The 17,622-nt window shown below is 35.2% G+C and overlaps 1 protein-coding gene across 1 annotated transcript in view; it reads right to left on the bottom strand.

Moving 5' to 3' along the window:
• Positions 1–17,622, bottom strand: part of LOC107744344 (TOX high mobility group box family member 2) — an 84,112-nt gene that overhangs the window by 49,445 nt on the left and 17,045 nt on the right. Inside the window, exon 2 of the mRNA XM_016557923.1 lies at positions 17,128–17,187. Coding sequence (XP_016413409.1) covers positions 17,128–17,172 — 45 coding nt within the window. The 5' untranslated portion in view covers positions 17,173–17,187. The remainder of the gene's footprint in view (positions 1–17,127; positions 17,188–17,622) is intronic.

Genomic DNA, 17,622 nt, shown 5'->3' with positions numbered 1-17,622 from the left:
CCCCTTAGCTGTTATAAATTCACTGTAAACCACGGCTTCACTGGGCTTATTGCTTTTATAAAACGGTTATTCCATATACGTAGTACGGTTTCACTAAATAAAACAGAGCAAATAAAATGTAATGATATTAATAAAAACAGTATTCTTCCGCCAAACAACGTAGTACTTTAGAAACGGTTGTGGTTGCAACTAAGTGGTTGCCGAGCAACACACAGAAGTAAACAAAGGTGTATGTTACTTTGTAGAGTAATTTACAACAGCTTCGAACGTGGCTCAGCCAATCAGAATCAAGGACCGGAACTCTCCGTTTTATAAAATAATATTAAAGTTTTAAATACAAAAAAAATAAAATAATATGAAATAAAATAAAAATACAATGTATGTTTAGATAAAATTATTAAATAAGTTACAACATGTTCAGATAAAATAAAATAAAATTGTTAAATGCAATAAATGAAATAAAATACAAATTATGTTGAAATGAAATAAATTAGTCAAATAAATTACAACTAAAATAACTTGGTTAAAATAATAAAATAATAAATAATAAAAAAACAACTTATAATCAAAACCCATTTGATTATAAGTTGTTTTTTTATTATTTATTATTTAATAATAAATAATAAAAAAACAACTTATAATCAAAACCCATTTGAAACCCCCTTCTGTATGTATGAGCAATAGTAGATGTGACGACTGCCTAATTACTTTGTGGAGAGAGGCATAAACACAATTATATAAATATTATGCAGTTAAACAAGTAAGAATCGCTTTTTTTGGATGCGTATCAGTTGGCAGCTTCCGATCTGGCTCTGGAATCACGGAAAGTTGCTGGAAATACGGCATTATCACAATCAACTTTTGGAAGCGCAGACCATGTTTTCATAGCGCTAAAGTTTGCGCCCGTATCGATGCTCGTGCCTCTCATCAGCCGCGTCGATCTAACTTTGGACCCGACGGAGGAAGTATGCGACGTTAAATTGAGGAAAAAGGAAAGAGAGAGAGAGAGAGAGATTGCTGGGGTATTCAAGAGGGAATGAAAAGCAATTTTGTAGGCGATCTGACTGGAGCCCCGTCCATAATGACTGAGTCAAATTAATCATCAGAAATAATATTCCGCTGTCAACCATTCAAGAGCTTTTTTAATAGAATTTTTATGATTCATGTCTGCCCGTATACATCAAACAGTCAGTTCTGCAACATTTCAGAAATCAATTCAATATCATCTTTGTGTTGCCTGTCATCTTCGCCTGGAGAACGGCCATTTATCTTGCAAACAAATACTTTTAGCAAATACTCGGCCGTGGAGAAGGAGAGAGAGACAAGGATTGTGGGACCTTGCCACCGTACATTACTCAAATCACAGAGTTCTCCGAAATATATCACCCGTCTGAGTGTCTCCACGAGGCTTAAACGCTAAACGATATTTTAAGAAAGAGACTGAACTCATTCAGAAGAACATTTTCATTGCTTAGAGATTGTTCTTTCATTGCTCATGAGACTTACGCCGACTATGACGCTCTAAATGATCAACATGATGCTGTTAAACCTGTTTCTCACACAATCTCCTCCATGTCTTCTGTCTCTGATTGATAGTTAAGAGTGTTTTATCCAGTCAAAGCTCTTTTAGTGTAATTGTACAAACGTCCAGCTTCACGTGTCTTTCTGCTGGCATTTCAATCTCATCTTACTGAGACATATTACTGGAGATATAGAGCTACGACTGATATTTAGATCATTTTATGTAAGTATCTGCTGTACTGTTATAAAGATCTCACTGATTTACATTACAAGCATCAGAATTTCATCATAGAAATATCAACATCCACAGCAAATTGCATATAATTTGAGTCTCTGAATAAAATACAGCTGTTTTTTCCTCCACTGTATCAGACATTTTTTTTAATATATATATTTTGATTAACGCTTATCTAAAAAATGGATTTCTCTGGTTTAAAATACCACAATATTGCCATGGTACACATCAAAAATACCATGGTAAATGTCCAAACTACCATGGTGATACCATGGTATATATGGTATAAGTTCAAAATACCACAGTAATACCACGGTACAGGTCAAAAATACCATGGTAATACCATGCTATACATGGTATATGTCCAAAATACCAGACAAATACCATAGTTTATGTCCAAAATACCATGGTATACATGTTACACGTCCAAATCACCCCCATAATACTATGGTATGCACAAAAATTCTATGGTAATACCATTGGATATGTTCAAAATAGTAGTACCATGGTAAATACCCAAAATACCACAGTAATACCATGGTACAGGTCAGAAATACCATGAGAATACCATGCTATACGTCCAAAATACCACCATAATACTATTATTTAATACTTCAGGCTTTACAGGGTTAATTTAGTTTATGTTTCATTTAAGTATCAGAAGTTTCTCCAGAAATTCCTTTTTCTGAGGAGAACAATCTGACTGAATATTTGTTCTCATTTTCGGTTGAAGACACAACTGAGATATGAAAGATGAGCAGATATTCAGCGTAAGCTCGTGTTGTTGGTCTTTCGGCGTCCAGAGCTCGCAGTAAACGCCCTGCGATGTGATTTGCTCGGACACGTGGTCGCGCTGGATATTAATCTTCCATATAGTTCTGCAGCCCTTTGAAGACAGATGTCTCTGTAGGCTCCGGGGCCTCCCCTGTTATTGTCCGCTCTAATGGATGTGAAAATGAACATTTCCTGAGATTCAATTTCCCTCATAATTGTTGGAAGGAAGCTAAATTGTGTGTTGTAAACAGTGGAGCGAGCGGCTATTGTGTGAAGAGAGACTGTCGTCGAGTCCTCAGGAGAATTCTGCTCCGGCAAGAATTACACATTCACCTCTTTAAAAGTGAGATGAGATGAAGCTCTGCAGATACGCTCCAGTGTCAGCAGATCACACACACACACACACACACACACACACACACACACACACACACACACCCAGAGTCAAAGCTGGAGAAATAAATAACACAACACTGTGATGTTTACTGTGCGCAACCTTTCAAAAACATACTGTGGTGGTACCATGAAACTCACGCACTTCATGATACTTCAAGGTCCATTTGCAAAAATACCACGGTGCTATCAAAATACACATCCATACCACAGTAATACCATGTTACACGTCCAAAATACTACCGTAATACTATATAAATGTCAAAAATACCACAATAATACTATGGTACACTTCCAAAATACCATTATAGTACCATATAAATGTCCAAAATACCACATTAAGACTATGGTACACATCTAAAATACCACTGTACATGTCCAAAATACTATGTCAATATCATGGTACACGTCCAAAATACCATCGTAGTACCCTATAAATGTCCAAAATACCACATTAATTAAAAATACCATGGTAATACCAAGGCATACGTGTGCAAAAGATAATACATTTAAAATACCATGGTAAATGTCTAAATGACCATAGTAATACCATGGTACACATAAAAAATGCCACGGTAAATCTCCAAAGTACCACAGTAATACCATGGTATACATGGTGTAAGCCAAAAATACAACTGTTTAACAAAAATACCATGTTAATACCATTACACGTGTAATACCATGGTATATGTCCACAATACCATGGTATACATGGTATACGTTCAAATTGCCCCCATAATACCATGGTACACATTAAAATGTCATGGTAATACCAATGTACATGTTCAAAACACAATGGTAACACCATGTCCGAAATAGTAGTACTATGCCCAAAATACCACAGTAATACCATGGTACATGTCAGAAATAGGGAATACCATGCTATACATGGTATATGTCCAAAATATCACCATAATACCATGGTATATGTCCAAAATACCACAGTAATACTATGTCCTTAGTACCACAGTAGTGCCATGGTACTTACAAAAAAACACCATGGTAATACCATGGTATACCTCCAAAATACCACAATAGTTCAACTGTATTTTTTGGAACTTTTTTTTGTGAGTCTACTACATTCATACACTTAAAAGAGTACCACATGGTATTACCACGGTGCTTCAGACATGGTACCGTGGTACATTTCTGTAAGGAAGATGCAGGACTGTAAATGTGGAATCTGCTGTAATGTGTTGAGATCTGAAGTTGAAAGTCCATTAGCTGAAGCTCCATTCAGACTGCGGCTGACTCATCACACATCTCCCGCGCATGAAAGGCCGCGTTCATCAAATCCGTCCACGTCATGCTGATTTTAAGGATAAATGCTAACAATGGATTCAGTGAGGGTTTTGTGGGGAAACCAGGAAGGGACGGGACGTTTGTCAAAAGTAGCAGAACGTCCTTGACGATAAAATGTAAATCTCAAGGTTGTGCCATGTCGAATGGTTCATAAACATACATAATTCATCCGCCTCTCTTCAGGACACGATTATATGTATTACACATTAAGAGCTGCTCTTCAAAGCTTCATCGCAAAGCAGTTAGTAATAAAACAAATGTTTTTTCTCCCTCTTTGTTTGCCTCTATTTTCATTTTGCTGCTGCTCCTCAATCTCTCCGTCCAATTTTCAAGGATATTAGAACTCAATTTGGATGCAAGATGGCGTGTTTGCATTGAGTTTGAGGGTTTCAATTTGTAGCTTTTATTAACTGAAGAGGGGACGCCACTTTGAAAGGAACGCTATCAAATTCCCGGGAATATTTACGACGTGCCGCTCTATGCTCGAAACATTTGGTACTGGTTTGTCGAGGAGGCCGCTGGAAAGTCGACTCAAATGCGCACACTTGTGCATGTGATCGTATGCAAACGCGCACAAACTGAGCGCCTTCTGTTTTCATAAACAGATGAACAGCTAGTTTGTGTAAATGATGGAATAATGAAAAGAGTTTTTCCCGTGTTGGGAAGGCGTCCAACTCTCTCTCTGGCAGCAATTTAAAGACATTGTACGCTGTTGGGCTGATTAGAAATCCAACCATATGAGCGCGCGAGCTTCAGTCTTAACACAACAGATGTCATTCAGACATAAATCTATTTCAATCTGGCTTATTAAGACCATTATTTCCACAACTACAGTTTATATCTGAGTACATTTGTATGTGCAAAACTCAACGGCACGATGCTGTAGTTTAAAGTTCCTCCTATGGTTTATTTTTTTACCTGTTTTCTTGTCCAGCAGGTGAAAATCATACATCTGATCGCTTGAAATGCATGCATAAATGTGATGCATTTAAGTCAGAATATACCGTAGTTGAAAGAAGCAAACTTCTCTCCTGATGACAGTGATGGAGTGCATTAAATGTTAAATTAATATTCGCATTTATTAAAACTAAAATAAGCTGCACAGCCTCACCTGTTACGAAAAATAATATTTCTGAATTAGTAAAATGTCTGGGAGGAATACTTACTCAAGTGCAAATAATAAAACTCTGAAAGTTTCTTGTTTGGCGATGCAAATGTAATGTGCTCGTGTGTTTAAAAGCATAATGACAGATTTTTCTAATAAGCATTTTTCTATAGACCTCCAGCGACATATGGTGATGGATGCCTGAGCATGTGTGTGTGTGTGTGGACACAATCGTTCCCAGAAGTGAGACAAAACCTCCTCTTGGAGATATAGGTAAAGGTGAAAATCATTCATAACTGAACTAAATAATGAGTTAATACATACAAATGTATTCATTAACAGTTCTAAAAATGCAAAATGTTCTTTAAGGGTTTACGTAGGGTTAAGCTTGTAATAGTTAGTAGTGTTTGCTTAGTCATGTATCCTAAAATATGATCTATCTAGACTCTTTTCACTTGAGACAGTAAGAAAGCACCCTTGTCAATTAATCATGAATTAATAAATATTAATGCATGCTTTCTAATTCTAAAAATGCAAAATGTTCTTTACGGGTTTAGGGTTAAACTTGTGGTTAAGGGTTTAGTTTTTGTTCTTGAAGGGTTTAGGGTTATGATAGTTAGCAGTGTTTGCTTAGGCATCCCAAAAAAATCCTCGATAAATTTGATTTTAAAAAAAAGGGGGAAAAAGTGAAATAATAATGAATTAATAAATATAAATGCATGCAATTTTAATTTCTAAAAATGCAAAATGTTCTTTAAGGTTTTAGGGTCTAACTTGTAATAGTTAGAGTTTTCCAAGTCAAGTATGCAAGCAAGAAAGCAAATAAATACATAAATAATATCTAGACATTATTCCCTTGAAACAGGAAGAAACTGCCCTAGTGAATGAATAATTAATTAATAAATATAAATGCATGCAATTTTACTTCAAAAAATGCAAAACGTTCTTTAAGGGTTTATATACTGTAGGTTTAAGCTTGCTATAGTTAGCAGCGTTTACTTAGTCAAGCATCCCAAACAATCATCTAGACTCTTTTCTCTTGAGACAGGAAGAAATGACCTTAGTAAATAATGAATTATTTATGAATTAATAAATGTAATGCATGCATTTTTAATTCTAAAAATGCTAAATGCTCTGTAAGGGTTTTGGGATTAACTTGTGGTTAAGGGTTTAGTTTTAGTTCTTTAAGGGTTGAGGGTTAAGCATGTAATAGTAGTCTTTGCCAAGTCAAGTATTGCCAAAAAAATAAATAAATAAATAAAAAATTCTCACTTGAGACAGGAAGAATGTACCCAAATGAATTCATAAATATAAATGAATGCATTTCTAATTAAAATAATAGGAAAGAAGCTTGTAATAGCATCGTTTGTCAAGTCTTTTCACTTGAGACAGAAAGAAACCACCCTAGTGGATTAATAATGAAGTAAGTAATATAAATGCATGCTTTACTTAAGTATCCCAAAAAATATAGACTCTTTTCAGTTGAGACAGGATGAAACTAGCACCCTGGCAACGTCCAGTCAATCATCCAGAGCACCCTAGCAACCATACAGCAATAGGAAAAACATATTTTGCATGGTTTGCCTTCAGAAAACTTAAAGATCCAGTCATCACGAGCTTTATTTATGTGTCTATATGTGCTCATTTAGACAGGCAGGTACAAACCAGCACCTTTTCCAACAGTGGATTGGATTATGGGCGTCTGCAGCGAGAGATAATTAATAAATATGCGGCTAAATGAAACCTAATTGCAACAGTCACACACACAGTCGTATTCACCCATAAATAAAGTGAATGTGCAGCCTACATACCATCTGCTCCAGTCTACATTATTCTGAGAGCATGTGGACGAGGCGAAACATTTAACCTTCAATGTGTTCACTCAAACACCATATGCTCAAGCGCCAATTTACAGTCTGAAATATCCAGAAATCTTTACATTCTCATCAGCCCAGTTCGACCGAGTCGATTTTCTACAGCTCAATAGCACTTGAAGGAAACGTCTGGTAAAGAAAAGAATGAAAAAAAACACTTTTTCTTTTGTATCTCACTGTCGGCATTTTCCATATGTGTGTGTGTGCATTAACACACACACCGTTCTCAACAATATCATATCAGTTTACGGCCGACGGAGGAGTTGCGTTACTGCAACACAACAGCAGCATGTCACGGACTAACCGCTAAGATTGGGAATCATAGTGGGAAAAATATAAATACTGCATGATGTTCTTGACTTTTGGTTCTCTTAAAAGTTATGTAACATCTTATGCATCTTATATAAGCAATAAGTGGTGTTGTCATGATGATTAGTATGTCTTATTTTCTGCCAGACGACAGCTCAATAGCACTTGAAGGAAACGTCTGGTAAAGAAAAGAATGAAAAAAAACACTTTTTCTTTTGTATCTCACTGTCGGCATTTTCCATATGTGTGTGTGTGCATTAACACACACACCGTTCTCAACAATATCATATCAGTTTACGGCCGACGGAGGAGTTGCGTTACTGCAACACAACAGCAGCATGTCACGGACTAACCGCTAAGATTGGGAATCATAGTGGGAAAAATATAAATACTGCATGATGTTCTTGACTTTTGGTTCTCTTAAAAGTTATGTAACATCTTATGCATCTTATATAAGCAATAAGTGGTGTTGTCATGATGATTAGCATGTCTTATTTTCTGCCAGACGTGCATGTGGATCAACAATCGCCTTCAGAGTGAATGATTCAGTGTTTCAACTAAAAGTCTGTGGAAAGCTGCGATTTGTACGACATATGCAGACAATTTTTGTTTATTGTTCTTATTCTTATAGTTAATATTATACTGTTGAAATCATTTGAACGCAAGTAGTGACTTTAATGAACTCTAATGTAATCATTTAATGAACTGTGACTTTTCAATAAAATATTAAATTTTTCTTTTGAATTATGCACAATAAGACTAAGATAATACACTTAAAAAATATGGGGTCAGTAAGATTTTTTTTTATTTTTTTTAAGAAATTTATATTTTTATTCTGCAAGGATGCATTAAATTGATCAAAAGTGACAAGATCATAAATGTTTCTTGAGCAGTAAATCAGCATATTAGAATGATTTCTGAAGATCACGTGACACTGAAGACTGGAGTAATGATGATAAATTCAGCTGCGCATCACAGAAATAAATTACAGTTTAACAGATATTCACTTAGAAAACAGCTATTTTAAATTGTAAAAATATTTCACAATTTTACTGTATTTTTGATCAAATAAATGCAGCCTTGGTGAGAAGAGGAGATTTTAAAATGGCTCGTCTATACCTGTAACTAAATATTACCAGTATTACAGTTAACCCAACATTTTTAGCCTATTTTCCCACTTTCACTAAAACACCGTTCTCATCTTCCCGTCACGCTCCTCTCAGGTGGGACCTCAGTCTCGTCGGATTGATTGACAACTTGTGTTTGCTCAACTTTGGTGTGGCGTCATTTTTCATTAAACCTGAGACTGTTTTGTGAGGCGAAGCGTATAATGAGTGAACAAGACGGATCAATAAATGAAATCAGAAGCCGCCAGGTACACATAGTCATATAAAAAAAAACAATGATATATATATGTATATATATATATATATAAAATTTGTTATATATATATATATATATATATATATATATATAAATTCTGCGTCTTTTTCAATATCAAAACATACTGATATGATTCATATAACAGCTATAAATAGTAAGATGATTTAATCAACATGAAAGGGGAATGGCACAGTCTCACTCTGTCATTGCACTCCATTTGAACATTATGTGAATTCTGGGAAATCTGAGGTCATTATTACTGCACACTGGACTGGAAGAGAAACGCAACGTGAATGTCGGAGACAGAACGAGAGCGGAGGGGAATCAAACTAACGATGAACACTCGAGACGAAGCTGCTGCATGACGTGACATCAGGCAGATATTCAGAGCAAATATAAGTGAAATCCAGACGTGACGTGTTTTTAGGAGTCTTACAGCACATAACTCCATATGACGTGTGATTGCTGCAGTAACTGGGTTCATGAGGAGTTTATAAGGGATCATTAATTGCTAATTAAATAGAAAAAAAAACATTCCAGCTATTTTGCTAAATCTAGTGAGCTGACTACCTAGTATTATCATATAGCACTCTAGTTATTGTTGATATTTTGAATTTTAGATTTTCTGTTTTCATTTTAATTTAAGTTAAAGTTTTAGTAATTTTGTTGTGCTTTTATCTTTTGTTTTTTTATTATTATTCCATTTTAGTTTTTATTTTTATTTACTTTAATATTTCAACTTAAACTTAACAAAAAACTTAACTAAATTAAAATAAGTTTTTTCATTTTTATTTTAATAAATTTTTAATTTATTTCAAGTAACCCATTTTTTTTCTATGGTTTAGTTAACTATAATAACCCTGTCTTAAGACAACATATGTGAACCCGGACCACAAAACCAGTCATAGGGGTAAATTTCTCAAAATTAAGATTTATACATCATCTGAAAGCTGAATAAATAAGCTTTCCATTGATGTATGGTTTGTTAGGATAGGACAATATTTGGCTGAGATAAAACTATTTGAAAATCTTTACTGTATTTTTGATCAAATAAATGCAGCCTTGGTGAGAAGAGGAGATTTTAAAATGGCTCGTCTATACCTGTAACTAAATATTACCAGTATTACAGTTAACCCAACATTTTTAGCCTATTTTCCCACTTTCACTAAAACACCGTTCTCATCTTCCCGTCACGCTCCTCTCAGGTGGGACCTCAGTCTCGTCGGATTGATTGACAACTTGTGTTTGCTCAACTTTGGTGTGGCGTCATTTTTCATTAAACCTGAGACTGTTTTGTGAGGCGAAGCGTATAATGAGTGAACAAGACGGATCAATAAATGAAATCAGAAGCCGCCAGGTACACATAGTCATATAAAAAAAAACAATGATATATATATGTATATATATATATATAATTGTCTTTAAAGTTGTCCAAATGAAGTTCAATGCATATTACTAATCAAAAATTTAGTTTTGATATATTTACGGTAGGAAATTTACTAAATATCTTCATGGAACATGATCTTTACTTAATATCCTAATGATTTTTGGCATAAAAGAAAAATCGATAATTTTGACCCATACAATGTATTTTTGGCTATTGCTACAAATATACCCCAGCGACTTAAGACTGCTTTTGTGCTTCAGGGTCACATATATAGATTTCAGTGTGACGCCTGTTCGAGAAGGTAAGTAGCAACATTATGCTTATGCATGGACAAAATATTAATGAGTTCAGCATGATCATGTTCAACAATATACCGTATGCAGTGACACAGACCTACACAATAACACACAATAAAATATACATGAAAACTCATCATAGTCTCCTTCTCTTGTCCGTTTTGCTCATGCATGCAGACAGACAGCTTCACGACACACAAAACAACACTACTTTCATTTTTTTTTAATTAATGTCCTAATATGCTCATCAAAGCTCAACTGTTGAGTGCTCAACTGTCATCTTAACCACATTTCAGGTCAAGTCAGCAGTCTCACATACAAGCATCACCTCAGCAATGTCTTTTTACACAAACCAAATGTTTCTCAGTTCTCAGTAACGTCATCACATGATTGAAGGCTGCCAAGCTTTTGAATGGTTCAGTGTAAATAATTTACATACTGTATGCTGATCTAAAATCTTTAGATAACTTAATAAAACACTTTTCAAACTCACAATTCATTTAAATTTGTTTAATAGCATTCTGTGCTGAACTTGATATTGATGTCAATGACATCTAAAATAAAAAATGCAATTAAAAATCTTGTGAAAAGCCGCTAAGATCTATGAGGTTTCATGAAATCCTTGAGGTTGCAAGGCATGTTTTCAGTTTGCACAGAGAAAATGACACTAAGGTGATGTTTCCTCGTGAGACTGAGTAGCTTGAGTTTGTTCTGTCTTAACAAAATGAATATACAAAAACCTAGTGGCAGAAAAGCACACAAGAGATGAGCAGCTGAGGAAATGTTTATCTGTCTGCTTTAAACACGAGCAATGCTGCAGGAGGTGATAGACTTCTACTGTATATACACATGATATCAAGGATTCTTAAAGTCATATAAAAGACTATAAACCATTGGCAACACAAGCGACTTGAATAAACACTCAGCCGCATCTGTTAACGGTTCAGTGTCAGCGAAATATTCCAAACAGCCAAAGACTGATGGGGAGAATCTCATGAAAACACACGACCAGCTAATTTTTCAGCCTCGATAATCAAAAGAAAGAAACAAGAACTCACATTTCGCATAAAGAAAATTAAGCCTATGTTTAGACTTTTTGCATCGTAATATTATTTCCATGATAGCTGAACATATTTTCCCCCAAAATATCATTAATGTAATGCATCCCGATTATGTTTGAGTAAACAATGCCCATGATGCTCTGCAATGAATCTCATTAGATTTGTTTTATTTTTATTTAAATCAGCATAAATTGCATGCTTGCAAAATGCATTTTCCTTTCAAATATAAAACTAATATTGCATTACACTAATGAGAGTTTGAGGGTAAACGTCCCTAATTGTCATGAAAATAGTGGCAAGCAATGCAAAAAAACTATGCAGAATGCAAATAATACAATGCAACTAATAAAACATATTGCATTGCACTAATGAGAGTTTGAGGGTAAATGTCCTTAATTGTCATGAAAACAATGGCAAGCAATGCAAAAAATCCTAATGATCCTAAACCAGGCTTCATTGTCTTTATGCAAAATCTAAATTGCACGGTGAAAGCTGAGCTGCACATGTTGTTTTGGGTTTAATGAGATTCACCCGGTGATCAGAGACATTCAGGCAGGTTTGTGAGAGAATGAGAGTTTTGCTGTGGCATCAAATCTGGCCGTCCAGCGATCTCTCTCAGCTTTTGTTTTCTAACTGGCTCTCTGCTTGCTCAGCAATCGACTATAGAAATATTTTGGCAGGCTCGCGCTTTGTTTTCATTTGACAAAAGATGTGTGGTGGTAGCGGGGCGAGGGGGCAGGGCGACGGGCCGGCGCTCGCTCCCTCGCTTTCTTTTCAATCTAAACAGCAGGAGGAAGTTGTAAATCATAGTAATGTACTCTGCCGTAATTTGGACCAGCAGGGAGAGCAGCGCACACACACACACACACAACATACGGCGACATGTTTACAGTCAGCACAGAGACGCTTTAATCAGTGAAAACGAGCCAATGACACCAGATCCCCAGTCACAGCCAGTCACAGAAAACACACCTCACTTATCACTATATATTCATAAATATATTCTAACTTTCACATCGTAATAATAATGCTCTCTCTGTTTAAATCTAGATTAAAGACACATCTCTTTGGCCAAGCATTCAAATAATGCATCTCATAATCTTGTACTGCAGTTATATCTGATCAAATGCACATTATTATTCTTTAGTTTGGGTTAAACAAATCAATTTTGCTTGGTTGGAACAGCAGCTACGCTAATTCTGTCTCTATTTGTTTCTCTGTTTCTGCTGGGATTGACATCCCGTGGTAACTAGGATTTACACAAGCTTCAGTCTGGATCCAGAACACCTGAGAAGAGATGATGTCAACCCCTCAGAGGACCCCAGATGATGCCAACCCTGAAACAACATACAGAACTACCACATTTTGCTATAAGTTTGATTGCATCATATAATAATTGCTGTTAATAGTGTTCATCGTCTGTTTGATTACGTCTTTAATTGATTTTTCTGTACATTTCTGCCATATGTACATTAACTGACAGTCACCACTGATAAGCTACCACTAAATATTGTAGAAACCTAATTTGCTGTAAAGTTGCTTTGCAATGATTTGTATCGTGAAAAGCGCTGTACAAATAAACTTGAATTGAATTCTCCCTCTGGTGCTGTTTGGTCATTTTTGACCGAAATATTTTGTTTTGTTTTTTTTAGAATTTTTGGAATGGTACGAAACTTGGCAAAGGTTTTGACACTTACTATGTAAACAATAGTCAAACTTGTACTCCTTGTGGTCAAAAATGTCTGCATTGGAAAAGAATGGGAAGCATGGACACGTTTGGTACTGCACCCAAACTAAATCTTACATAAAGCTCTTTTTTTTTACGATATCAACTTCAAATTTGGAACACAACATGTTTAGATTTATGGCTTTGGTTTTCTCATGATTTTAGAGTAAATCATGTTTTGGAAAACATATACATTTCATTTAAAATTTAAAAATGGTATTTTTTGTGCATTTTTCATGATAATAAACTTCTATAACTTTTATTTTTTTTAGTTTCACTTTCTTAACTTTTTTTCTCTCCGTCAATAATCTGCCAAGTGTCTTCTTGTAAAAGAAACTAAACTCCAAAGCATTCAAGATTTACGACAGTTTAAGTTGGAAATTTCATTTTCAGGTCTATGCTCAAAAAGTGGTAATGAATGGATCACAACTTTTCCATAAATATAATTTAGCACCATAAAATACCCTAAAAATACAAAATATTAAATAAAACACATTATCGAACTAAACTTTAGTACATTCATTTAACTGAAAATACTATATTCTATATTACATATTCCAGTATACTGTATTGACAGCAGCACATGTGAAATAATGTTGATTTCTACTGGAAATAATTACAGTACAGTACAGTGATGCACTCACAATGTAAGTCTATGGGAAAAGACGACCCAGAAGTTTTAAAAACAGAAATGTGAATCTAGTTTTTAATAAGATCTTATATTAATTATTACATTACCCAATTATTAAAATGTGTGTTATTTGTGCACTGAAGTTGTCTAAATCGTTCCTTAAGCAATACAGCTTTGTTCTGCACAGATGAACTATGCATGTAAACAGTGGACTGGTACTTTATGTCCCTTTCTGGTATCCTTGCACATATTTCATGTGAAAGTGAACAGGTTCACCATGACGGAGGTTATATAGATTATAACTTTGCACAGTGCAATGTCCTTCCTCATAGACTTAATGGATAAATGGAAAATAAATGGATTTAAAAATACTTAACAACATATTAACATTATAAGTTAAAGGAAAATAATAATAAATAATATTATAAAATAATAATAAAATAAATAAAAAATCAAATATCTGCTATAGCATATTATGTTTTGTCTGATTTTTAGGACAAAAATATGTAAAATATGTCTTAAAACTTATGATGTCTGGTTATATGTAATAATTATTCAGAACATGCAGCAGGATTTTTATTGTTTACTAAAAATACAACTAAAATAATTTTCATTTAGTTCAAACTGAAGTATTAAAATAACTCAAACGAGTTATTTTAAAAGAGCTAAAGCAAAAAACTAAAACTATATATATATATAAATTAATTAAAAAAAAAACTAAAACTTTAACTAAACTTAAAATTAAAACACAACATATAAAAATGAAATCTAATTCAAAATATTAACAAAAAACTATAAGAGCATATCAATGCTACTGAAATAACCCTGACCTGCATGGCAGATAAAACAGGCGAAAGACTCAAAGATAGTTAGTCCTTTAGTAAACCTCTACAGTTCTCTAGTTAGTTTTAATCTGAAAATGAATCAGTTGAGTTCATGCAAACGTTCTCAGTTCTGGATCTGGATCATCTTGACGAAGCCCTCGTCACCCTTCAGCAGCAGAATCTCTCTCTTCTGACGTCTCAGATCTCCTCTGGAAGAGTTTTCTCTGTCGTTCCTCTCACATGCCCGCTTTCTCTAATCACAGGCGTACTTGGCAACCAAAGCTCCGGGAAGCGATCAATAAAACCTTGTTACTCTAATTGTGAGATTATAATCTTGACCGTGACGTCTTCTGCATACTCAAGCGCCGAGTCCATTAGAGACGTTTCCCAGCTACTTTCTTCAGACAAGAATGCAAATGCAAAGACTAAGATTTACGCTGCGCTATCACATTGAGATGAACTTCAGCTGATAAAGGAGGAGTAAATTGACACAGTGGTGGAGGACGGCTTAGCATGCTAATCAGACGCTGTGTTTTCAGAATGAGATCACGTTTAAAGGCATAGTTTACATCGATATTACTCGTTATTTACTCTCATGTCATTTCAAACCCATATGCTGTTATATTTCTGTGAAAAACTTGATATATCACACAACTTGTGCACAGTTTTGGCATGCATATATATATATATATATATACATTTTTCCAAGTAACTAGGTAAAGTAACGCATTACTTTTAAATTTACAACAAAATATCAAGTCAAGCCCAGCCCAGGTCACAAAAAGTATGTAATGTAATTAGTTACTTTTTTTGTGATGTAACGCAATATTGTAATGCATTACTTTTAAAAGTAACTTTCCCCAACACTGGTGGGAGCATATACAGGCTAAACAAGAGCGGTGCGAGAATTGAGCCTTGTTGGACTAATATTGTGAAATATTATTACAATTTAAAATAGCTATTTTCTATGTGAATATCTGTTAAACTGTAATTTATTGCTGTGATCAAAGCTGTATTTTCAGCATCATTACTCCAGTCTTCAGTGTCACATGATCTTCAGAATTCATTCTGATATGCTGATTATTAGAAACATTTCTGATTATTATCAATGATGAAAACAGTTGTGCTGCTTCATATTTGTGTGCAAACTGTGATGCATTTTATTTGACAGGATTCACAGATGAATAGAAAGTTCAAAAGTGCAGCAATTATTTGAAATAGGAATCTTCTGTAACATTATAAATGTCTTTACTGCCACGTATGATCAATTTAATGCGTCCTTGATGAATAAGAAGAATATTAATTTCATTTAAAAAATGGAAGATTATAAAATATATCAGCATACATGTTTGACAGTAAACATGTAAATTTTGGCCGAAATGTTCCTTCGCTCTTTCTACTCTTGCATCGGAATTCGCTGTGAGGAAGCGATGGAAATTCCCCGAAACGCCACACAGACGGATGCAGCATTGATGTTTTCTCTTTGTAATCAGTTCTCTGGCTGTATTTGTCTGTCTCTCTCATTCTCAGCTCTCTCTCTCTCTTGTTGAGGCTGATATTGATCGCCCGAGTCGGCTGGAGGTCAATCCAGACTCTTTTGTTGGCGGCGGTTACTGTGGCGATCCTCCGTGACCCTGAACACACAGAGGGCTCGTTAGGGGACAAGCGGAGACGATCTCTCCCCTACAATCAGACGAGGTCAGAGGTCGCAGGAGGACAGCTCGGTCGACGTGAATGTGAAGACTCCTGGGAAGAACGAGGCGCCTGATCTGAGACCAGACGAGTGTGTGATGGACCGCGATCAGACCGTTTCCATGACATTCATCTTCAATGGAAGCTTTTCAAATGGAATCAGTTTCAATGTAGCAACAAATGAAAAAAGATCAAACAGCCAGAATGTCCAGCCTCTCCTACATGTACAGTGCGCACATGTTGAATTATGAATTATAATGTCTGATTAATGTACAAATCCTGATGATCCCAAGACAAAAGGAGCGAGAGAGCGAAAGTAGAGGACGCTTCTTAGATCTTGTGACTGAATGATATATTGAATGTATTCACATTACATTCATGATTTAGCCATTAATATTCGTGAGGAGCACGTCATTAGACTAGTCTGACGATTGTTCCTCGTCTCATAAGCACATCCAGATCATGCATTTCAGATCAAGACACTCTAAGCAATATGAAAATCCAAAATACCACTGAACAAAAAGTAATTCCCATGTTTTTTCACTGAAAACATACAGAAATAAGGACGAACAGACCGCTGTAAACCCAGGCTTTCTTTCAGGTTTGAATCTTACCTGACTCGGGGAGAGGAACTCTTGGTTGTTCTCACTCATGTACATGTTGTCACCATCAAACTGCGGACAGATGGAGAGAAGAAGAATAAAGTTTGATTGGTCAGACAGCCGAGATAAAGGAAAATGATTTGCATATCAGACAGAACGTGGAAAAAAAGGGAAAGAACAATTCCATCAAAACCGTCAGAGAGAGAAAGAGACAGTAGATCTGCTCCAAACTCTAGTGTGCAACTTATCTAGACAGCGTTTCAGCGCACGTTCTTCTTCTGGTTTAATTCTAAAACAGCATTGCGACATTTCTACTGAATACTGAAATAATTCGATTCTATAGATTGCCTTTATAATTTAGCAAAATATCAGCCATCATAGTGGATTTTGTGGTGTTTGCTAAAATTATATTAGTAACTCGACAGACGGTTCAGAAAAGTAGAAAGTAGGTCAGCACAATATATCAGTCAACATACAATAACTGTTTCATAAAATATTAAAATCATA

Source organism: Sinocyclocheilus rhinocerous, unplaced genomic scaffold (assembly GCF_001515625.1).
Source record: "Sinocyclocheilus rhinocerous isolate Xijiao unplaced genomic scaffold, SAMN03320098_v1.1 scaffold1488, whole genome shotgun sequence".
NCBI lineage: Eukaryota > Metazoa > Chordata > Actinopteri > Cypriniformes > Cyprinidae > Sinocyclocheilus > Sinocyclocheilus rhinocerous.
The sequence above is the reverse complement of the archived record's forward strand: the minus strand, read 5'-3'. Positions and strand labels throughout refer to the sequence as shown.